This window comes from Candidozyma auris, chromosome 3 (assembly GCF_003013715.1).
Source record: "Candidozyma auris chromosome 3, complete sequence".
NCBI lineage: Eukaryota > Fungi > Ascomycota > Pichiomycetes > Serinales > Metschnikowiaceae > Candidozyma > Candidozyma auris.
This window is the reverse complement of record NC_072814.1, coordinates 1,360,728-1,384,505: the sequence shown is the minus strand read 5'-3', so window position 1 is coordinate 1,384,505 and position 23,778 is coordinate 1,360,728. Positions and strand designations below refer to the sequence as shown.

The window sequence follows — 23,778 nt, the reverse complement described above, 5'->3', positions numbered from 1 at the left end:
AGATGTTGTGAAAGATTCGATCTTGAGATGGAGGGCGCTTTTGAGCTGGGTTTGTTTGCTTCTATATGTATTGTGTTTGCACCTTGGTTGTTGGGGCCAGGATGAGGATGGTGAGTGCTCGCGTAGGCTCCGTTTCCACTCCGTGGTTCGCGGCCGGCAAGCGAAAAATAATCCTCGCTGGCGCCAGGCTGCTCGCTGGCGCTGGCTGGTGAGAAAAGGGCAGGGCGAGGAGGCCTGAAAAAAAAAAATAGCACTACAAAACTCGGAAATTCGTTCCGAACTCCGGATTTGGGCCTGAAATCATGGCAACTGTAACGCCTTCGCCACAATTTAATGGATTTCCCGCTCGGAGCCTCAACTTGTTCTTGCTCCCCATTGGCTCTTGCACCTGTGCTTATAAATGTGCTTTCTCATGAGGGTGGTCAGGGCACACTGTGCTACTCCTTGGTTTGGCACCCGCACAAGCTCACGTACCCACCGCCCACGCACGGCGCCAGTAAAACTGCTCAGCGAAAGTCGGCTCGGATTTAGTCAAGAAATTCCGTTGCGTTCAAAGTCAATAGGGGGTTTGCTTTCGGGACTTTGTGGTTTTGTTGAGGAATCTGTGATTCATCAGAGATGACTGCTAAAATGGCTGCAAACCGCGAGAGTCTGTGCAGCCTGAAAATTGAGGTGGTAGTAGCACAAGAAGGACAAGGAAAGACCAGGTTAAATAGTTCGAACTGATTGTGAGTTAAATAAGGGTTAAAAAGATTTAAGCAAGGCTTGAAGCCTGTCTTTCGACAATTTTTGTAGTTGACCTATAACATCAACAAGGTTTCAGTCTTCAAAGATGGAGATGTTCCTTGCCTGCCTCATCCCCCGTTCCCTAACTATTCTTTCTGTTCCCTGTGCATTTGATACGTCTTTGTGTCACATACCTTCTTCAACGACGTCCTTCGCAAGCGTCTACGCGAGCTCGCCCTAGCTCTGCGCCCGATTCTTAGGGTCCCAGGTTCAGTTCATAATCTGTCCGTAGATAGAATACTGAATGCTTCAAAATGTGACTAGACCGAAGGTAACACTAGGCTGAGGGCACACCTCAAACTTGAAGCTCTTGACACACATCCATCTAGCACCACATGTGAATGTTGGCAGTTGCCGGGCTTTAAAGATCCGTCCCGTTATAGTGTACATATGTTGATACATTTGCCAGGCCCTTTAAGGGCGCCATTGCGATGCTCGTCTTCAACAGTGAAATTAATTCATCCTGTAAGCATCTTCAAGTCCTATTAACAAGCAGTGCATCTGACAGACAAAGACTCCTTCAAGCTCCTTTCTGACAACTGCCAACAGGTGAGCAGATGACAAAATCATGGATATGCTGGCAACTTGAAAATGCTCTAAACATCTTCAAATAAGTCATTTGGCCGCTCAATTCTCATCCGTTGCATGGACTACTTCAAACGCTGCCTTGGCCAACCGGTTCATTACAGCAAGCCCATCTCCAGTCTCCTCAACTCCCTCAACAAGTATCAACAGCACGCCCAACTCGTCCACCTCTCGCAACATTTTGAACAAGTTGTGGGCCATTTCCGTAGCATTTTTGCCCAAATGCCTTTCTATAGCTCCTTCAAGGTTCAACTCGGCTGCACTGCTGAACAGCGCTCCTCGGAGCAATGCAATCTTACTGGGATCTCTTTCTGGCAGCTTCTGCATCCACCGCTTCACTGCAATGTTTCCGTCCTTGCATCCAGAAAAAAGCACCACTTTTGCTGTGGGCAGATAATGTCTATACTTCATGCCTGGGGTTCTCACCGCCTCAGACTTGTCAGCGGTCATCTTCGCCATCACCAAGTTCTCCCACTCGCCCCCTCCGTATTTTCTGATATCCTCTGCAGAGACACCTCCAGGACGAAGCAACATAGGCGGACTCGTGAGCCCATCCACCACCGTAGACTCTACACCCACATCGCACGCACCTCCATCTAGAATGTAAGGAATGCGCCCGTTCAAGTCGTGGTATACATGACTGGCAATTGTGGGACTTGGTCTTGTGGATGCATTGGCCGAAGGAGCAGCCAATGGGGTATCACTTTGTGCAATAAGTGCTCTTGCAACTGGGTGCAACGGCATTCTCACTCCCACAGTGTTCTGGCCGGCAGTGGTCAATTTCAGCACAGGAGAACCTTCTTCCACGGGCAAGAGAATCGTCAAGGGCCCGGGCCAGAACTTCTGAATGAGTTTTTCGTAGATAGCTGGGATTTTGTGCAGCTGGGGAAGAAGAATCCTCTCAATCTGTTCATGGCTTGATACATGCACTATGAGGGGGTTATCGGCGGGACGGTTCTTTGCAGCGTAGATGGCACGGACACTTTCATCGCAAAGAGCAGATCCACCTAGTCCATAGACGGTCTCAGTAGGAAACGCCACCACATGTCCAGGCTTCTTCACTTCATCAGCTGCAATATCTAGATTGGACTTGGTTACCTCATCAACAATTTTGGGTACATTCCCCTCGAACGTGATCAGAGACACAGAGACCGGTAGGATTTTTGTCGACAATGTCATTGTTAAGATTCTAGAGAGGTTCTTGTGCATCCAATGACCAACTGGTAGTTACTTCTTCAAGTACTAGGCCATCGAGGTCATCTCCTCGTGTGCAGGCAGTACTTGAAGAGTCATAGGCATGGAGAGGCAATGAGCACAATAAACAGACAAGATACAGATAATGCAGAAATAAGATCTATTCGAAGGAAAGTTCGACACCAGAATTCATGAGAGTTGAGGTGTGGTCTCCAATTTGCCTTACACGTAGCACAGGACGTGAGATGGGATGCTTAGTACTACCCCACTAAGAAAGTTGGACAGAGTACCAACTATAAGCGACGCGTGTCACCATTCGATTTATTAGTTTAAAACGCATGTCTTTGCTTGGTGTAGTTGACCATCACTGTGTGTTCGTAATCTTGAAAGATCCAGATTTCGCAGCCATGCACGAAAGATGCGTAAGATTACACAAATCCATTTAGAACACAACGTTCTCAGTGAGGATTTTCTTCTCGTCTTCATCAAGAGCTTCATAGTATTGCTGGAAATTACCAAGATTCTTGGAAATGCACTCCTTGAAGAATTGAACCAACATCTCCTTCACTGTCTGGTCTCCAACAGGGGCTCCGTCCTCCTCCTCTTCATCGGAGTCGACATATGACTTGAGCTTCTCGTAAGTGGGAACTCCAATGTCCTCAAGATCTTCCCAGTCATCACCATTATCGTCATCATCGCCACGGTTTTCAATCTGGTAATCCTCCGCATTAGGTTGCTGGCACTGGAATCCCAACTCATTGGCAAGTAGCTTGAGGATCTTGACAGGAGCGGGAATCTGAGTGTACTTTTGAGGCATGGTTTTAGACTTCGACCTGGTGATGATCATGTCGCCTTCGTAAGGTATAATATCTCCATCAACAATCATGGAAGAAAGCCTGGAGTCGTTGAGGGAATAAAGTTTTCCCAATGCAAGGATGTTTTGCTGAATCTTCTCGTAACCTCTGGTAACCTCAAATGAACCGAACCAGATGGGCAAAACAGCTTCCAATCCATTGCGTTGTTGCTGTGAGTCTGGCATCACTACATTCACAGCGGTCAATGCATTGATGAGGTTTTCAGGCGATGCATTTAACACAAGCTTGCAGAAGACCATCACAAGGTTTTCAATCGTAACTACACCTTTGGCAATGACCAATCTTCTCACTGTTGCTTCTAGCAATTGATAGAAGAAATCACTATCAAAGAATGCTTGAAAGTTTTCGAATAAGGACGCGACTATAAGTCCACAATTCATCGCAGCACTATCTGAAAGCTCTGGCGAAAGGAATTTTCCAGCAACTGCGATAAGGATATGCATCCCAGACTCTTTGGTCTCTGGGTCAGAGTATTCCACGAAGTACTTGGGGGCCTTTTGTAGAAGGCTATTAAAAACTTCAGCGCCACTTTGTAAGATCTGATCATCACTGGCCTTCATTATGAGTTGCCTGAGAACAGGAAATGCAAAGTCGAATACGTCTTTTGGGAAGCTATCGGCGGCCTGATCATTAGCCTTGGATGGAGCAGCCACAAGTAGGTTACCCAAAAGGTCAAGTGCTAAACTGAGCTTAGGGGAATATTCGACAGCAGTGGAGGAGACCGCCTCTTGGATGATTTTTATGACGAAGGGAAGCAGCCTGTCACACACTTGAAGAAACTCTTGTAGTGAAACATCCTTTAGTAAAGTGTCTAGACACTCTCTCGAATCTATAGTGAGCTGCACATTAGCAGGATCCTTGAATGCCGCCTTGATTATTATGTCGATGACAGAATATTCATCGTTCACTATTAAAGTGAATGCATTGCGTTGATCGATGTCGATGGCAACTGAGAGCGCCTCCATTATGACAGGTGGAGTATCTTCTTCGCTATCATCAAGCAAATCTGATGCAATTTGAACAATTTGTCCTTGCAGTTCAAGACCCATATCCTTTAGCTTCAACCCTGGCACTTGATTCCAGAAAGTGGCAGCCACAAGCGAGCTCGCCTTAACAAGCTTGAACAGCTCCTCTGACGAGGGGGAAGATGCGAATGCATAGGTATTCTTAAACTGAACACCTCCAAAATCACTCACAGAGAGCTTGCCCGAGAATTTTTCTATGAACTTAGGAAGGAGGATAAAGATTCTCGCAACAAGTAAGGGGTGTGCTTGATCTACAAGCTCATCAATACTTGCGAGGTACTGGGATAACTGAAGGTCAGCCCCAACAGATTCTGCTTGCTCATTCAGAAATGCTGATTCTGCTAACAATAAGTAGGCTTCCTGTAACCTCCAATCGAGGCTTCTGTTCATTGCCTCATTTTTTATCATGTCGAAAAGTTGTGCTGCATCTTTATCGCCCAAGTCCATGACGTAATCTCTCACAGCATCTCTTGCGGTTGTCACGCCAGAGAGACCCGAGATCTCAGTGACATAGGCATTGAAATCAGAGACATATTCCTCTGCAGTTTCAGCCGGCAAAATAGCACACTGAACAATGCTTCGAGTAAGCTCCTCGAAGACCTCAAGTGGGTAGTTTTTAACAAGGGGCAAGGAATCCTGAATTAAAGACAAAGTCGACAACAACTCAGCAAGGTGGTTGGTGATGACACGCGCAGGGTCGTCTAGCTCGTTGTGAGTACCCGCAACTATCGATTGGGTGTTGCCATCAAGGGCAACGAGCTTGTATGCATTGGATGAGTAGGTGAGGTCTTGGAGCATGATCGTACAAACCTTTGAAACTAAGTCCTTGCCAACACGTTTTCTATAAGTGCTCAAAATATTGGCAATGACTCTGTAAAGTTTCATTCTGAAGTAAATTTCGGAAAGGTTCAAAGAGTTAGCAGTGGCATTGCACAGCTTTTCCAATAATTGACCTGCAAGCATGAACATTTTGACGATATGATCAACGACAGCAGCCTTTCTCTCAGGAACTTCCACCGCTTCGGCACTCAGCAAGGTGTTATACACTGTAAGGTACAATTTGAGCGCACTGGTCTTGATATCAGCAGGTAATGCATCCTGGCCCAATAAATTAGTGATATATGAGAGGAGCTGAGAGCCAACACCACCCTCCCAAAACTGCTCCTCACTAATGAGGTCATCAAACAAGTCGGTCAATACAGACAAGCTTCCCACAACAGCAGTGTGGTTATTTAAGTCTCGAGCCAAATCGTACAATTGCACAAGCAAATCGGGCCACTCATCAGGATAATCAGCAGCAGCAATTTGTACAATAACATAAGCACTTCCCGACCGAACCTTCGAGTTTGGATCGGTAGAGACTAACTTAAGTAAAGATGATCTGATGTCTTGCTTGAGTTTTTGATCAATTGGCGGGCCCACAAACAGCTCAAATCCCATAGACCAAAATTTCGGCACGAGCCGTTTTAAGTGCAAGAGACAAGCCTGTCTAATATCAATTTTTTCGTCGGCTGAACACGCTCCTTGAATGAGCTCGAACGCTACTTGAGATGGGTCTTCAGCAGCGAGCTTATTGAATTGAAGCTCCGCTGCAAGACGCCTATTGTTACCTGGACTGTTTTGATCAGCAACCAACGCCAAAATAGCGTGGCTGGACATTTTTAATGACGAAATGATGAAGATTGGTGGAAAATAAAACGTAGTGGTAAAGAGAAGAAACCGTGAAGGTGGGAAACGCGTGATGGTAGGTCACGTGGGGTTAAGCTAGTGATGGAGACGTGTTTTGCAGAAGGTCTAGGGACAAAATGAGGGGATAGATGTTATTCTTAGCTCAACTGGTGCATTTGATATGGAAAAGGCTTCAAGAGGTTTGTAGGTGGTGCTTTCGGTGAGCTTTCCGACTGCGCGATGATAGGGCCAGTAGTAATGAAAAGAGGAGAGTCTTATTGAAGGGCAATACTATTTTGAACGGTGGTTTGATCTGCAAATGTGTGAAATCTTTTGAAATTGTTTTTCCATTGTATTGGTTTTGTTTTGTTGCTTCGGGTTCGTTCAAGACTTACTAGTCAAACTCACCATATTTCGCAGCCATTCTTTAGAAAGCTAGAAGATTGACTGGCATACTTCTGGTATTCTGGGAACTGCCAGTTGGTTTCTTCTTCCACTGGTAATACTGACGGTATTATTTTAGTCCCGCAAAACGAAACATTCTCCAAAGATGAGACCCATGATTAGCATTTTCCACACGACATGGTGACTTGTAGAGTTTTTTTGTAAATCGTAGTGCTACAAGAATTTACACACTCTTCTTCCCCAATTTTTTTGAAACCAGACCTAAGTACCCTGAAAATTTGTGAATAGCTTTTGTCAATGCAATTACCTTGAATAGTATTCGAACAGTATGTACATTTTCGCAGCCATTTCTCTTCCCGACAGTGACACCATGTCCAAATCTTTTCAGTGGAAACAACAGACTGATAAATCAATTCACGAAATGTTTTATTTGAAATGCAAGGTTTACCTCCTAATAAATACCCAATTTTGATCGCTCCACTGCTAATCTCGAGTGAACATGGTGAGCACTGCTTTTGGTACACTTAACTAACTTTCAAACACCGCATGATTAGCTGACGGAAAGATCTCCTACAAGAACTTGAAGCATCTTCTTACAAATTCTCAAGTAATGAAATACTTAAAATTGAGGTGCCTCCTCTTGTGCACTTCTGGATCTGACCTGCACACGGTCACCTTTCCACACGTCAAGCGGACTACTGATATCAAGATTCACTATCTCCAATTTCCACAATGAACATCGACGCTATCAGTGGACAGGATTTAAACGGCTCTTTTAAAGTAGCCAATTTAGCTGTTGCTGCACTTTCGGTATGCCAATTGCGATATGGACTGTCATTCTTCGTATACTAACCTCAGGTGCTCTCTGGATTATCCCAATTATTCTCGGGCGTGTAAGTATCTCCTGTGGAAACACGACTACATAGTTATACTAACCTTAGCCAATCGGTATGTTACAGTTTCATGAAGTGTTTCGCATATTTTACCTTCTGATACTAACGTCAGTTCCTTATTGGAATCTATATCATCGGTTTCGGTGCCGTCATAGGCCTTCTCGGTACGTCAGCCACTACAATAATCAATTCTAATCGAATCTTCAGCTCAATTTTACTAATTCATACAGAGTTCCGCGTCCCTAGCGAGGCGTACACTTATGGTTCCTTCCTTTTCTCCTTTGTGGGAAGAGGTGTTTGTATGTACCATTCCTGAATAATCACTTCGCTGCTTACTAACCCCAGTCTACACATTGATCGGTGCCAGCATCAATGGCGCGTCGTGGTTCCGCCTTTTCGCTGGAATCTTGATCTTCGTCATTGGCTTGGTGTATATTGCGTTGGAGGCGGTGCCCAGCATCTCCCCTCCAGAGAATATGAGCCCTGAGGGCATTTCCATCGGCGTCCAGGATGAAGATGTCGTGTAAAATAGAGGAAATATGATTTTAGCAAGACACCCTTTTCGAATTGCCGTCCATGTAGAGACCAGAGTTGAGCAGAATGGTAGGTTTCGTCACTTATGTATGTGCAGGCCTTTCAAGGTGACGCCATGATACCATCAACTCTTGCTCCTCCATCAAACTCGCCACATTCGGTCGATTTTTCAATTTAGAGGGCTTCATGCCCATATTTATATTGCATTTTTTCCATTCATTGCATTAATCTCTTTAATTTTCATAGAACTCGTTTCGCGGCTTCATTCAGCATATCTTCATGTCCCAGTCAACAGACACATCCACACGTGTTTCCCTTGAGACCTTCAAGATCCCCAAATCGTCTTTCACAGCATTCAGACTACTGTACGCCCCTGCCTATGAAGTTGGAGAACACGCCAAACTGGTGTTTTTGGGCAAAGCACCCGATGCTTGGTATGGCGGCCAGCAGTATGGCATTCTTTCACGTACGTTGAAGCGGGCCAAAAAAAAAGTGAAGAGCAAAATCAGAAAATCAAAACTGGTGGTCGACTATTCTCTACGACAGACCGTACCAGAGACAGCGTGGTGGCGAAATGTTGATGAGGTTTGTGAGGATACAGAGTCTGAAGAGGGTATGAGGCTCCCTGATATCAATAATGAGCCGGCAATTCCTCAAGCCAACTTGAGTAACAGAATTGGCGGAGATGAAGAATCCTCAGCGCGAGAGTCACGGATAGAGGATACGACTCTTGACTTTAATGAGTACAACGACAGGATTTTTAATGAGGCTTTGGCAGAGATCGACTCAGAAGTTGGGCTGATAATCACGGGAGAGACCCCAGCTGCTCGTATGCTGGCGAGAAACGTATCTTTTGATGTTGACGAGCGGGAATGTGATGACCAGGATCATTTGCAGATTCCATTTATAGAAACATCAAGGGCTTTATCTCCGTCTAAAGAACATGTGACGTCGATTATGGCACACGCTCGGAGTAACTCCACAGATCCCTTCGTGAACAAACCTCAGAGTGTTAGGTTCGAACCGAGCTTGCGAGATTCAAAGCACTCGAGGATTTCGTATGCTGCTCCAAACCCAGAGACCGAGGAGAGGAACAGAGAGCTCGAATGCGAGTACATCAAAGCACACAAGAAGCATCTCAAAACTTTGAAGAAAATAGGGCACATGGCACAAAAGTCGGGAGGAAAGGCGAGAAAAGGAGGATCTAGGGTCAAGCTGAAAGTTGCCCACAAGATTTTGAGCCGATTCAAGCCTGGAGAGATCGTGAGAGTCGATAGAATGTTAGTGCAAATACTGAGAGCTGATGAATTTACCCTGATGGTTCATTATAGCGAGAAATCCACTTCAGAGTTGCGGATCACTAGGAGGTGGCGGGAGTATAACGTTGTGCTTCGTAAAGCTGACGACCTGCTGGCTCTTCTCACAGTTCAATTCTACGATGCAAAAAGAGGGAAAAGGTTCGAAGAGAAGCCTGACTACAAGATTCATTTATTGCCAAATGTCAGGGTTGGTTTCTTTAGTCACTGCGATAGGACTATCAGCGTCACACAAACGCTCGATACTGGCGCCCGTGTTGCCCTCATTAACGCCAAGTATGAGAATGTGGCATTCACGTGGCTTTTCATTGTGAAAGGAATTCTAGAAGGAGATGAGGAGGTAGTGTTTAATATCTCGTTTCCTGGAATTCGTCAGCAAATAAGTATTCCTATGCACCCTTCCATGATCAAGGAAATTACCAGAACGCTGCCTCACTTGGAAATTGATACCTTGGACTACGGCTATCATATCTCACAGGGAGTCTTGCCAAATTACTTAAGAGACAGAATTTACGCAAAGCTCAGCCACGCGACTCACTTCATAGAAGAAGTGAAGGAGTGGCTTGCCAAGAATCCTGAACCATGGTTCTGTTATAAACTTTACGACCGTGTTGAATGGGTTCCTAGGGATAGTAAGTCCTTCCTCATTATGCATAAACTTTGGCATAAATCACACTCGCTTAATATTAGACAGGCGAGCAGGCCTCCTTTGTCTATCGAAGATCACCATGGAACAGTGTGGGGTAAACCGTATCCCATCGAGGGCTTTTTGGGAAGAGCAACAAATACATCCGGTAACGAAGTGTCGAATTTTCGGGTATTTTACAAGATTTCCTACTTCTATACCGTGGAGAATATTTTGTTCCTTTCAAAAATGTTTAATGCGATTCCGCCTTCTCCAACAAATGGTCTAAGAGATCCCGATGAAGAAGATGCGATGCTTCCCGAGTTCTTTATAAAAGACCCATATGAGGTAGATAAACATGGTCATATTCCATGGCTTAATCTGCCTGACTTCACAAACAGAGATAAACACACAGTAGACGAGCTTGAGCGTAAAATCGTTCAAATAGTCAGAGCGGATGCCATGATTGACCTCTTGCAGGTAAAGCATATCAAACTGCATTCTTACAAGAAGTTGTTCAAGGAGCAGCTATACTTTCATTGCATGTTTTGGCACTCAAGCCCAAGAATTTTGGACGACGAGAATATCATAGATTGCGCCTTAGAATTAGAGCTTCAAAACGACAGCAGGTTTATCTTGATGGCACCATCTCGAGCTTGCAGAGATGAATGGCTTCGAAGATTAAACGAGCTCGTCGCATACTACAAGATTGCAGAAGGGCACAGAGTATTTCTAGCGCTGAAAAATAGACAGAGGAACATGGAAACATTGGATTTCAGCGAGTACGTCGACTCCAATTTCGTCAATGAGAGCCATGGCTTCGAAACTCCATTTTCCGTAGCAAACGACCATATCTTTGACATGAGTGCGATTTCGATGTCCAGTTGTATTCTAATGAGTGGTTATTTATATCAGAAGCACAAAAAGCACGCCAATTTTGCCGCTTTTTATGTGGTGTTATGCCCTGGACATCTTATATTGTTCTCTATAGCCAAAAGATCCAAGGCTACAGGTGCAATTAAGGTTACTCCATGCTACGAGCATCATATTACTATCCCCATTTCCGAGTGCTTCGTTTATTCAGGAAACCAGACAGCCTTTGATTTAGTCGAAAGCGATAACGGTAGTCAAGAAAAGCATTCTGGCCGGAATCACCTTCCAAGAATTTACCCTGATGGGTGGAAGCTGTGCGAGGAGGAGCTGCAGCTTTGTTTCACTTTATGGTTTGGAAAGAAAAGAAAGCTCAGGCATCAGCTTGAAGTTGCAAACAACCCTACACTTATTAGCATGGTGAGGCTTCTAGGAATAACAGGTAAGAGCATGGTTTTCATGACAAGGTCAAGGGTATTGCGAGAAGCATGGGTGACCAAACTACTTAAGGAGATCACACGGTTTTCAGGCATATCATGAGTGTTTAATGCCTCTAATAAATTTACTTCTAGCTATTCAAAGAATTCATCACTTTCTCAATGACTTCACAGTCCAGGTCTTCGTCCGAATCGTCTTCCGAGTCATATTGGGAGGAGGTATCCCGAAGTTCCATCGTTCTTGACAAAGCATCCAATGCAGAAGCGACAGATTTGTCGTCCACGAAGAGCTCGTCAGTAATATCAGTTTCAATGCTCCTTTCGCTAGACGAACTGTCGTCCTTGCGCAATCGTAGTGGGCTGGTGGGCCTAGAGATATCACTGCCAGGGATGTCGTCAGTATAGACAGCGAGTCCCTGGTAGCTTCGCTTGGGGCTCCTTTCTGGGACAGAAGGCGCAAAATCGGAAACTGATTCTAGAATTGGCGATATTTTGGTCTTCAGATTAACTGCGGCAGCAGTGGCAGCAACAATCTCTGGAAGCCTCATTGTAGAAGAGAAGATGTTGGACGGAAATGTCATCTGCCTGTCGGCTATAGCGATACACCATTTTTCAATAATGGAGTTCGTATCCGAATGGAGCCTGATGTTGAACTCTCCTTCCTCACCTGAGCTGATTACCTGGAGAACAGACGGAATGGGTGTGCTGATCATCACTTCCTCATGCAATGGCACCATGAGGAAGCTTGGATCGTCACATGCCGACCAAACGACCAAATAGTTAGAGAATAGGTAAACGTTCTTTGTTCTAAAAGGCCCGCTTCTAGCTACGCTGACCGAAAGCTCATCCACAAGCCTCAACCGTCCCAACGACACAAGAAAAGAAAGATCGAACTCGGGCGCATGGCTGATCATATGCTTTATAAAGGCCAGCTTAAGCTCCCCAGGATCTATATTGCTGTGTTCGTTTACTCTCACCGAGACAGTAGCACAGGTGCCCACACTGGTGTTGGAGACGAGAGACGATCTGTGCAAAGACTTTTGGGTGGTGGTAGTGTTCCTCAAAGGCGTCGTAGAGGTTTTCACCACTTTTGTGGAGGATGTACGAGATGGAGGCCACGGCAACGCCTTTTCAGGCTCTGCGTTGAGTATGGAGACGCTTGCGGGGTTCTGATTAGGGTCCAACGTTTTGGGAGCCTCATAATGAGCGAGTTTCATTGAAAGAACAAGGTCGTTATTCAAGTCGTTGAGGACTGTCTCATGTACTGGAACTGCTCGAGGATATTCGTGCTTTGATTTGCAAATGGCCCCCAGACACTTTGGGTACACGGCATTCATCATTTCGTCTGTGGAGCTCGAGGAGCGCAATTCTCCATCCTGAAGCTTCTTCGTAAGCTCCATATTAATCACTGTCCGCAAGCACTCCTCGTGGAGGATGTCTCCACACTGAAGAGGCACCAACTTTTCCAGATAGAGAGTGGTTTCAAGCAGCTCCTCGCAAATGAAGCACATCTCCTTGTGACCCTGCAATCCCAGTCTCGCGTTGTTTGCGGTTGCAAAATAGGGCTTCACTCGGGGCCCTGAAGAAACAGGCGATGGCTCTTTTTCCAGCAAGAACGACGACTCATTCTCGATCAACTCCCATTTAAGTCGAGGTGGGGGAGGAGGCAGCGGTAGCGTGATGTCGCCAATCTTCTTCTCCTGTCTATCTGTGAGAGGAGTGAAGTAATCGCTGGTGTAATTGTCTAGGGGGGTCAAAAAATCACAATCTGGCGTTGATGGTTCGCTGCTGTTGATGCTCATAGGCGATATCAGGCTTGACCGCAGCTTGTAGAGAGACTTGAGCTTGAGGCGCCACTTTGGCGACGAGAGGGACTTGGCCATTAGAGGAATATCAAGTGGTTGTTGAAGTTTGGAAAATCAGCAAGCCTCTGGTATTAATTTGAAACGTCGGCTTGGTATGACGGCTCCTTTTATTTTTATTTGCACCCATATGTTCTGGCGAAAATACGCTCGTGAAGCTCTTGCTAAAGCACATGGGTTGTGCAGAAAACAACCGCCTATGCAAGTAATTTAGATAGATTTGGGTCATTGCTTCGAAGCTGTCCGCATAGTGTCTCAATTGGGCAAAGAGAGTGTTTTGCCCTGGTTCCTGCAAGGTTTCAAGTGTTGCAGCATGTTGCAGCATGTTGCAGCCTGTTGCTAGGCTAAGTGCGCTCTCACCACCGATTGAGTGTCTGTAACACTTGTTTTCCTGCGAGAGACCACTTTCGCACCATTGTTAAGCCTCTAGCGAGACGATCCCGAAAGACTAATTACGAAAAAGCCTTTCTTAGTGTTCAGACATTCTTTAAAAGCGAGAGAACATATTCAGCAGAAAAGTATTTGAAAACGCACAGTTCTGTTCCATAAAGAACCATCTTGCAAAACCCTGGCCAACTTTGCCCCCGCTGACCGCCGCAGCGAAAACGCACAGTCTGTTTCATCTTTGCGTTTGTACCTGAGATGCTGGTACAGGCCACAGCGAAAAATGGTTTTAAATTCTCTCAAAATACACTCTACACTTTCAGCTCTCTGCTGAATTTGCACACCCAGGCAAGTCCTGTCTCTTTTGTGGCGAGTACACCAGAGCTGCAACTAGCAACGGCAATGAAACTTCACCCCTCCACTGCCATTTGATCTACATTAAAATCTGGGCTTTGCTTTAGCTTCAGAAGCTATCGTCGATTTTCCTGCCATGTGCAACTCTCTAAGGGAAACGAAGAGTGTGAAGAGAGGAAAAAAATCCTTACAGTCTTCCCGTTTCCATGTCGCTCCAGCAAAAAAAAAAAAAAATCTAAATTATGAATGTTTTGGTCCCTTACGTTGTGATATTGACGCTAATGCGGTGATGTTGTAGTCCCTACTTGCTGTGCTGAAAACCCTTGAGACCCTGGAAAAGCCGCGATGAGCCATTACTTCCTTCTTTCGGGCAAATGGCAGCAGGAAAAAGATTGAGTTGTCTGCACTGGGACATGGGCTTCTGGCACTTTCGATTGGAGAGTGGCTTCTGCAAGGTACTTCGGGCAAAAGATGCAGCGTAATATTTTCTATACTCTAGGCCACTGCGTCAGATAGATGCAAGTAGACCTCGCAGAAGATGTAGGGCCATTCGGCTAGTGACTTGGGTTAAATACGTAAAACGAGTGGCTGTGTTGTCTCGGTGGCTTTGGTTCTTTCCAATGAAACATTTACGGAAAGCAGACTCGTTTCAGCGAAGATCGTACGATCGCTTCACTCTGCAACCATCGAGTTCTTCGTGTGATAAATTCTGGGGTAATTTAGAGTAGCGGCTATAATGACTATTTTTTCTGGACAACTCGCATCGCCAATGCGTCACAGTATCATTGCTGGTTGGTGTGAAGTAGTTTCTGAATTGCATCCTCGGCTTTCAATCACTGTAATCCGATACAAAGAGCTAAGCTCCACGGGATCTCCTACAGCTCATTAAGGTGGGACAGTATTATTTATTCTGGAATTGGAGGTGTTCTGTTAGTGTCCTTGAAGTTATAACAACTCTGTATCTGTCTCCTGGATTCTCAGCAGTCTCAACCAAGGGAATTGACTGGTCTCTCAAAAGTCAGCGAAGTCATTTTAATTCGAGCCATCAACAGCTACCCTAGAACATTTTTTGATTTTTTTTTATGTTCAATTTTCTTCCCACATCTAAAGCTTGTCAGGTAAATCTCGAAATATTCCCCTCTATACCAAATATTTGGAAGTACATTAGAGATTATCAGGACACCACCACGACAAATTTTAGAAGCTTTGTAACTCAATCAAGTCTATACAACTCGTTTAAAAGAAAGAAATCAACATATACTCTGTTATGCTCGTCCAATGCGTATATACTATTGTGAGAGACGCCAATGCGATCCGCCCCATTCAAATTACCGTAACCCAGAAGACTCAAGCAAAGCCTAATAAATTCCTTCCAGCAATAATTCAATCATACCAAAAAACAAACATCGACAGTACTTTTTATTTATTTTTTACCTTTCTTCTGCCACCGTCAGTACCATCCTGCACTTGCGACCCTGACCCCGTATCATTTCCATGCACCAACATCACCAAACAGATACGCTTCATTCTCAAATCACATTTCGATTCACCATGAGCAAAAACGACGATGTGATGGACTTCATCAACTCGCTTCCAGATCTGCACCCGGGCACGCCAGCGCCGGGCGACTCGTCTAACGCTGGCAACGACGACTTTTTGGAGTTTCTTGACGAGTTGTCTGCCCATGAGAGCGCTACACCTTCAAAGGCGAAGCTTGGCCCAAAAAAAGAGAAAAAAACCGACATTGAGAAAAGAATGTCCTCAAGTAGCACGCCCGTCGTGAAAGCACAGCAAAATGAACCCGAAAGTGCTACTTCTACACCTACACCTAAACCTAAAGAAGACATTTCACTTCTCAATGAAAAAAGCGCCAGTGTGGAGTGGCAGGAGAAAATTGAGGAGGCTGCGCAAATGCCAGACCCATTTGCGTCGTTGTCTCTGTGGTGGTCATCTGAGGGTTCGAAAAAGGCGCTGTCGTTGTGGGGCTCTTTGACGTCCAATGCGCTGCAATTGGGTGAACAAACTTACCAATTGGCGTCGAAAACATCGCAGGAGCTTAGCCACTCAAGACAGAAGCTTTTGAAGGAAAACCCGAAGTTGGAAAATGACCAGGTTTCCCACATCACCTCTAGACTCAACTCCATACTCACAACAGTTTCCCAGCAAATCAAGGATGGGCTCATGGACCGTGAGGATGAGTTGTTGAATATCATGCTCGTGTATGACGTGTCCAACATGGACTTCTTGGATAAAGTGTGTGCAGCCAAGTTCAACAGGGTGATGTCTCAAGTGGAGGGAGGCATCAAAGTCACAGTGAGTAACTTCAACCACCGCCATGAGCCGAAAGAAAGTCTGGGACCATATTATGATTTGGATATATTCTTTGGCAAGATGATTGATGGAGAAAAGTTGTGCTATGCCAATCTCGATTCCTCAATCAAGGATTACCTCAGGATCACCGAGCTGGAAAATACCGACCACAAGGATTTAAAAGATGCAGAGGAGAGGCTAATGGCAAGAGATGGTGACTTGGATATAAACAGCAGCAATGTGTTCATTGCAATTCAGCCTATCAGTACCGGAACCTCCGATAAGCTCAAAGAGATTCAAAAGGAATCTTCTGGTGGCCCTGTACTTATTGACACGACCAACAATGAATCGTTTGCATTTGCATTGATTTTGAAGGATATCACCAACAAAATCACCATCTCCACAAAGTCTCAGCCGTTCCCCTTGAAGTGGGCTCGCTGGGTGGCGGGTGACAGGAGAGACGTGGAGGAGTATTTCGGCAGTGACAATGACGAGGCAGTCGATCCAAGCGAGTGGGTTAAGGAATGGATTCAAGAGGGTCTCTCGCTCAGTCTTGCTGTTTTGGCACAAGAGTACGTCACCAAGAGAATGGGCATATAAACTCGGAGAAGGCCGATAGCTGACGGCTATTGCCGGGCCCACTACAAAATTCAGTGAGCAGCTAAGGTCAATGAAAAGAACATTTGCTTTTGCCAAGCTCGATTTACACTTTGGGACCGTCGTCACCGCTTCTGATGCATCTAGCTACGAACGCCTCAAGTGTGCTTTCGACTGCAAGAAGATCTCAGTCATCAACGACTTTGACTTTCTGATGCTTCTATTATTCTAATTTTTTCCGAAATTTTCTAAGTTGATAAAGATTGAAATTTACCAGGAGTCATCACTCGTGTTCGTCAAAAGTCTCAACACCGTTCTTCGAAGTCGATGGCCATAACATCTATGCAATCGGCCTTCCAATACAAAAAAAAAGCGCCTCGTTACTCTTGGTTTCTCTACTTCATAGATTCTCGCATTCCCAATCCGTCCCATTTCTATATAATCTATTCCATCTCTCGAGGGCGGCCACAGCCATTAAAAGAGATCAGCAAATTCAGCAATATGCGGGTGGACAACACAAGCCATAGCGGCCGCCAGGGCACGCGATGTGAAGGGCTCTGAGGCCACAGAAGGGGCACACCCGTGTTGAACGGATGGCTGCAAATTGGATGGGGGCTCACGTGCACACACCTTGACAGCGTCTTCTTTGGCCACTTCGGTTTTACCTTTAGCCTCCTTCATGTCCCGAACAATGTGCGTCGAATTGTAATTGGCAAGGAGCCTGTTCAATCCTTCCTCATCGGTAGCCACCAACTGGTTGAACCAATCGACTGCGAATGGCGCCATATTGCTTGCACTCTGGTGAGCAACCTTGTCGAGATAAGTGTTTTCAGAGACAAGGTCGATGTCCGGCACAAATTGCTTTTGTTTTGAGTTCTTTCTTACTTCAACGTCACAAAAGGTGTGGTTGGATGAATCGAGCAACGCAGGGAAGATACGCTCGAACCCGCGAGCGTTCTGTGGGTGCACGTTAATGCACTTTTCGTGAATGAAATGGTAGGTGGAGTAATGGGGCAATTGATTCTCCCTCACATCCAAATTGAAGGTTTTTGGTGCTCTTTCCTTCAATTTTTGTAAGATTTGATGCGACATGGGCACATTGGGATTGTGGAACATAGTGACCGTTGGCTTCGAAGCTACCACCGAGCGGCTGGCAGCGCGGGCAAACCCGGTGAAGCGGGCGAGATTGCTGAAATTGAACATCTTTCTGTTGAAGGCGATGATAAGGAAGAAAAGAATGAAGGCTTTGGGGGAATTGCTGTCTTTTTATATCTTTAATTGTACGATGCCAGGGAGGGGTATCGAAGGCGGGAACGATGTGTGCGCCTGCACACAGAAGGGGGAGATAATCCGAGACAGCCAAATTTTTGAATCGGTTGGGCCGTAAAAGGTACTGAGGCAGAGCTCAAAAAAATCCCTGGGTCAAAAAAAACACCTGTGTGCAGGAAACTGACTTCTATACGAACACGTCTCGCTCTCCTAGGGATACCCCGCCCTCACTAAGGAAGCAAAAAAAAAATTGGCCAGACTGTTCTCCTCCCAGGCTGTGTAGAACAGGGACAAAACGCAAATATGAAAATTGGCGGCTGGTTGAAAGTGAGGAGATTTGATTGATTAGGCAGGTGTGAAAGGGAGAATGACAATAAAAATTGAATCTCAAAAAACTCGATTCATGATCATTTCTTTGGTTGATTTTCTAAAACTTCGTTTTTGTTAACTTTTCTTGGTTATGTTCGTTTGTTGACTTCTCTCGGCAGCTGTTTCTGTATCTCTGAGATTCGATCTGAGTCTATTTTTTTCTGTCAACCCCAACGGCGCGCCGACTTCTACTGTTACTCAATCGAGCCAATTTTCATTTTAATTCTTCCACTTGTCTTCTGAAATTGAGTATGGTCGTTCACATCTTGCTGGAACTGCAATTCCGGAGATGATCATCACACACGCTCTTCCCTCCCTTTCGACATCGCCTTCCGCTCCCTTACTTTCGGAGTTGCTCCCACCGAGCGTAAAGCCTGGTTTGGTGAGAAATGTACTGCAGATAGCGCGACCGGTCCACCGTAGTGCTAGCCATGGCTGCAAAAGACGAAGTCACTTTGACACTGTCAGAATTTCAAGCTTCGTGCCCCGCTGATAAGAAGCTTTCGAACAAAATAATTGAATATTGCGTTGCTAAGGCCAGCCGTATAGTCTCCTCTCGTCAGCGCCGTCACCCACGTACAGTGCCAAGTGCAGCCTCTTATCTTATCAGAGTCCGAATGTCACGCAACAAAACGGCTTAGCCGCTTGATGTCTGCCAGAATAAAGCAATTACTTTCATCGAGATCGAATGGACGCGTTCTCAAAATTGTCTGCTTGAGAGGGAAGCTCGTGCCTAGGTTCTGTGGAGGACTTGTTTAGGTCTTCCAGACCTTCGAAGCAATTCACAACTTGAAAAGCCACAGTGTTCACGTTTCAATTCCCCGCTTGTACTTTGCCTCTGATTATCAGGAGATGTTTAGGAGACGGTTCATGTGTGTTGATGAGAAGTGGTCAACGCTAGAGCAACTAACGAATTTCTCCTCCCTCCACGCCTCCAATTCAAAGCACCAAAAAGGTCCCCCTCAATTTATCCATATTCACGCTTCACCTTTCACACTTCATAGCCAAATATCTCCGGTCGCCTGTGGGTGAAAACAGGCAAGTCTCTTCTGATCTTCTCCACATAGTCCAAGTCTATTTCCCCAACAATCAACTGGCTGTACTCCTTCTCTTCTTGTGGGCGCTCCAAGTAGGTGTCTCCTTTAGCCACCACCTCTCCCCAGGGGCCAATGATTACCGATTGGCCGTAACTGACTCTCACTTTCTTGCCCTCTGCGGTGTTTTCCTCAACATCAGCATACACATCATGCTCTCCGCACTGAGCTGCCATCACTACGTAGCACTGAGAGTCAATTGCACGAGCTTTGCCCAATTTCAACCAGTGGGCCTCTCCAGTTCTCGTGGTGAAGGCAGATGGGAAGGTGATGATATTTGCACCCAATCGACGTAACCGAAGTGCCATCTCGTTAAACCGGATATCGTAACAGATAGCCAACCCCACGGAAAATTTGGCAAATTCACCCTCGTTGATTTTGAACGGAGGCAAAATCTCCTGCCCTGGCTCAACTGAATTCAGTTCTTTCAAAATGGGTCCATTGGGTATATTGATATCAAACAAGTGAAGTTTCTGATACGTGTGGGCAATTTCACCACGATTGTCTATCCAAAGCTGATTGTTTCTAACTTTCTTGCCCTTGTTGGCTCCTTCAGCAGGCTCGTGAACGCCCACGGCTACAAAAATCCCCTTTTCTTGAGCATTTCCCTCAGCTCTGTCGTGAATTGCACGAACGTGGTTTTGTAACACATTTATAAACTTATCCTTGCTATCGTTGGCCAATTGAACAGAATGAGCAGCGTCTCTTGAGATATAATCAGCTGCTTCAGGAAGAAAGAGCACTTTGACGTTTTTCGCCACAGCCTGGTCTATAAGCTTGGTGGCTACTCTGGCATTAGCGGCAAGATTCGAGGAAGAGCACATCTGCCCACAGGCAATTGTCAATTTTGAAGCGGACATTTTGAGTGCTGAGGTTGTGAATTGACGAATAGCTGAATGGATCATAGTGGATCCAAAATATGGCAATCTTATGCAGTAGACGTACAAAGAGGAATCGGTCTACACTGAAGTCGTGCTTCAACACACACATTCTTTGTTTTTTGGACTCTATATCCTTAGAGTGTGCTATTGGAGACATAGATTCTTGAACTTTCTGATTATTCACTCTGGTTGGTATTTCGTTTGTCACTTATCATAAGCTACACCCTGCAGACAGCATCAACTACTGCCATATCCACCATCAAGCAACCAAAGAAAGCTTTGAAACTAGTTGCATTTCACGTACGGAAGAGCAAGAGAAGCTTTTGACTGAGCTCAGCAAAACAACCAAAATTGTAATGTTTTGGGGAAAGTGTGGCGTGTTGGATTCGATAGTGCAAAACGAATGTCGAGACGCCTCAGTTTTCTCTAAATGCCCTAGAGTAATGGTAACGTAATGTATACTTTGTTTGAAGCAAGGGCAAGCTATTACCGCTGCTTTTACTTTGTTAACAATCGAGATGTGTGGGCTAATCGCTCCCAATGATCTGCCTCTTGTAAATTCTGTCAAACCAGCTGTCACTTTTAAACGATACTCGCAATTCTTTTCGTTTGGATTGGATACCGTTTAGGATTTAGTCGACTGATACTGACAAGGAGAAATTGATTCATAACAGTTTGCATGCTCAGGACAACTTTGAGTGTTCCGTGAGCGCAGCCCTTTGCAGCCAATTGATCGCAATCACTGTTCAGCAATACTGTGACCTATTCCAGTCTCATAGGATATCAATTAAGCAGAGCTTTAACCAGATCATCGAACAGAAAGTCAATCAGCATTTAAAACTCAACTTATATTATGTGCTATCATCCTTTGGAGCACTAAACTGGGTACTCAATCAACAACTACTTTTAATTGAACCAAGTACCGGCTGCTACATACTAGCAGCTCAATTATCCTTCAAAAATATAAAAGAAAAAAAAAAAAAAAAAGTCTTAGAGTAAACAGTAATCAGCCCATTGGCTACTCCCTCAGACGAACCAACTGGTATGTCATTTTGCACCCAAATTCTGAACCTTTGGCCACACAGAGAGATGGCTTGGTTCAACCCCTAAACACATTTGACTCCTACTTTTACTTCCAGGAGCCACTCCTCCCAGAGGCTCGACCCTCGTCTCCCAAGTCCCGATCAGATATGCCCCTGAGCGCAAAAGCAAGAGCGACACAAAACCACACACACGAGAACGCAATCTCTCGTAGAATCCACATCAGGTATTCCGCTGCAGGCCAGAAAAAAATTCGCTAGGACAATTGTCAAGGTAGTCTCCCTAGAATGTGTCAAAGTAATAAATTGATAAGGCCCATGTGGTAAATTTAACACTCCTCACTATCTCTAGTCAAAGAGCAATACACAATCTACTTTCGTTTTCTCCTGATCTCACTTTGAGCCCCAAGAACCCGTTTGTCCTAACGGCATGCAACGGTTTTTCGGCAGTATGTGATTTTGCCCTTCGGCACATGGAGTGTGCCAGGAGACACTAACCACAAATGACTACAGTACGGAGATCTTGTGACTTCAGCACAGTTCAATTCATAAGAGGCTCAAGCTGATAATCACATAAATTGGAGTATGGGGACTGGGTGGTGCCCTATGTCGCTTCCAAGTGCTGTCAATTGCATCTTGTGTGCCTTCTGTAGCTCCTCTTACAGCACTACACCCACCCTTCCATGTTTTCAGCCACTTGAAGCAAATCTTTCGATAACGCTTAGTCGAGTTCCGTTGTTCGTAGTCAATAACTCCGAATGACAAATCAATTCCTTCAAACATTCCCGAACTCCAAGTGACGAATCAATTTTTCAAACTTTCCGAATTTTGCTCGTTCTCCTTTCTTCTACACTCTTTTCGCAGCCATTTCTGGCAACCGCTTCAACTCCCGCAAATCCAGAGCGCCGTGTATCCACAAATCGCAAACCGACTCAGACCCGGCCGACATCGCACAGCTCGAAAAATGGTAACACAAAAGTAGGATACGACTGTGGACGAAAAGATCAATTTGGAGCCGTTCGGTGGTGTTGTTCCGGGTGCGCACCTGATAATCCGAGGCACATGCTAATGATCCGAATCCACGGAGAATGAAGTCCAGGGTAATTCAGGGGGTCGCTTTGTCTTCTTTGTTTTCCTTCTACTCCACTGTTTTAGCATCTTCTCCTCTTGTATCACTATGGGTGGGTTAATAGGGTTGCTGGAGGGGAGGTGAAAGAGAAGAGTCCGGGGCATCCGTTGGACCGAGCGCCTCCAGTAGTCCGATCACACAGTCTAAAGTCTACATGTTTCCACTGTCTTCTATGGTATCGTAATTCATCCTATGTAATTATAATTTGTCGTATGCCTAAAATTCAAAGCTCAGTCATGCCTTGTTCACTGGACCAGCAGTGAAGACATCCTCTGACGAGAACACCGTAGGCTCAAAGGGAGCCTCGTTCTGGTGCTTGATTTCCTCGGCAGCAAACACATCGTCGTTTGAGATCAAGTTGACAGAGTTGTCGTGCTCGTTGATGTTGTTGAAGTTGATACACCTCTGTCTGGAAGAAAAGAATCTCAGCATCGGCTGCTGCTGGGCCATCAGAGCTGGCACCCAGCACCTGGACACGGTTCTGAAGTTGGCAACTTTAAGAATCTGTCTGACCATTGCGTGTTGTGTGAAATTGAGAAGTAAGTGTAGAAAGTGGTAGTGGTTAAATGTGTAAGTTGGAAGTGATACAACAGAATGTTTTCTGGGGCAGCCCGTCCTTATATATTGGTACCCCGGATTCCGAGGAAGTGAGCGACCGGAGAGGCGGACTTTCGGGAGTCTTGAGTCATGGTGTGCACATAGGACAAGCGGCGAGCTTGACTATCACAAGGAAAAAAAAGACACCATGGAAGTGAAACTGCGACGGTTATTTTTTTTTCACTGCGTGCGCAAACGTCACTCCAGCCGTCTGTCCACTTCCCTTGGCCCGGCCACTTCCCCCATAGTGAAACACCCACAGCAAAACCACCAGAACAAACCACAATCGATAAGTGAAACTGAAAAGCAAAAAACCAAAATCGAAAGTACCCCTTTTTCTTATCGGCTGGACCCACGTGGACCTCAGGTTCTGGCTTATTCTTACTCAATTTTTTTTTAATTGACCTCATGGCTTGATAACGCAAAAGAAGCACGCCCATGGGCAGGAAGCAAGTGTCAAGAACGGCCCAGGATCCAGGACGGCACTGGCACGATTCGCCCCAGGAGTCGCTCTGGAGCCACTTTTTTTTTCTTATCGCGCCGACGGTGGTGGCCCATTTGTTTTTCAGCCCCAGTCTGGCTGCGAAAATGTATTTCTCAATCGATCTTTGTGTTTTGTGAAAGTCATACACATTGGGCATGGCGACAAGTCGGAGAATGAAGCCCGAACGCTGAATAG

The 23,778-nt window shown here is 45.5% G+C and overlaps 9 protein-coding genes across 9 annotated transcripts; 3 read left to right on the top strand and 6 right to left on the bottom strand. All coding sequences in view use genetic code 12, as the record gives it.

Moving 5' to 3' along the window:
- Positions 1-1,413: 1,413 nt before the first annotated feature.
- CJI96_0003260 (threonylcarbamoyladenylate synthase) lies at positions 1,414-2,550 on the bottom strand (the record flags this gene model as incomplete). The annotated part of the gene is made up of 1 exon (XM_029032916.2): positions 1,414-2,550. One exon carries the CDS (start codon positions 2,548-2,550, stop codon positions 1,414-1,416), a length of 1,137 nt encoding a protein of 378 aa, XP_028893231.2.
- Positions 2,551-3,007: 457 nt separating this feature from the next.
- CJI96_0003259 (uncharacterized protein) lies at positions 3,008-6,124 on the bottom strand (the record flags this gene model as incomplete). The annotated part of the gene is made up of 1 exon (XM_054702122.1): positions 3,008-6,124. One exon carries the CDS (start codon positions 6,122-6,124, stop codon positions 3,008-3,010), a length of 3,117 nt encoding a protein of 1,038 aa, XP_054558097.1.
- Positions 6,125-7,270: 1,146 nt separating this feature from the next.
- Positions 7,271-7,958, top strand: CJI96_0003258 (uncharacterized protein; the record flags this gene model as incomplete). Its single annotated transcript, XM_054702121.1, has 6 exons — positions 7,271-7,348; positions 7,397-7,431; positions 7,480-7,486; positions 7,544-7,595; positions 7,662-7,730; positions 7,777-7,958. 6 exons carry the CDS (start codon positions 7,271-7,273, stop codon positions 7,956-7,958), a joined length of 423 nt encoding a protein of 140 aa, XP_054558096.1.
- Positions 7,959-8,244: 286 nt separating this feature from the next.
- Positions 8,245-11,316, top strand: CJI96_0003257 (uncharacterized protein; the record flags this gene model as incomplete). The annotated part of the gene is made up of 1 exon (XM_029032919.2): positions 8,245-11,316. One exon carries the CDS (start codon positions 8,245-8,247, stop codon positions 11,314-11,316), a length of 3,072 nt encoding a protein of 1,023 aa, XP_028893234.1.
- Positions 11,317-11,344: 28 nt separating this feature from the next.
- Positions 11,345-13,096, bottom strand: CST5 (Cst5p; the record flags this gene model as incomplete). The annotated part of the gene is made up of 1 exon (XM_029032920.2): positions 11,345-13,096. The coding sequence occupies one exon, from the start codon at positions 13,094-13,096 to the stop codon at positions 11,345-11,347; it is 1,752 nt and encodes a 583-aa protein (XP_028893235.2).
- Positions 13,097-15,364: 2,268 nt separating this feature from the next.
- Positions 15,365-16,723, top strand: CJI96_0003255 (uncharacterized protein; the record flags this gene model as incomplete). The annotated part of the gene is made up of 1 exon (XM_029032921.2): positions 15,365-16,723. One exon carries the CDS (start codon positions 15,365-15,367, stop codon positions 16,721-16,723), a length of 1,359 nt encoding a protein of 452 aa, XP_028893236.2.
- Positions 16,724-17,194: 471 nt separating this feature from the next.
- CJI96_0003254 (uncharacterized protein) lies at positions 17,195-17,923 on the bottom strand (the record flags this gene model as incomplete). Its single annotated transcript, XM_029032922.2, has 1 exon — positions 17,195-17,923. One exon carries the CDS (start codon positions 17,921-17,923, stop codon positions 17,195-17,197), a length of 729 nt encoding a protein of 242 aa, XP_028893237.1.
- A 1,426-nt stretch (positions 17,924-19,349) lies between these two features.
- Positions 19,350-20,357, bottom strand: NIT2 (putative hydrolase; the record flags this gene model as incomplete). Its single annotated transcript, XM_029032923.2, has 1 exon — positions 19,350-20,357. One exon carries the CDS (start codon positions 20,355-20,357, stop codon positions 19,350-19,352), a length of 1,008 nt encoding a protein of 335 aa, XP_028893238.2.
- Positions 20,358-22,736: 2,379 nt separating this feature from the next.
- On the bottom strand, positions 22,737-23,018 carry CJI96_0003252 (uncharacterized protein; the record flags this gene model as incomplete). Its single annotated transcript, XM_029032924.2, has 1 exon — positions 22,737-23,018. The coding sequence occupies one exon, from the start codon at positions 23,016-23,018 to the stop codon at positions 22,737-22,739; it is 282 nt and encodes a 93-aa protein (XP_028893239.1).
- Between the last annotated feature and the right edge of the window lie 760 nt (positions 23,019-23,778).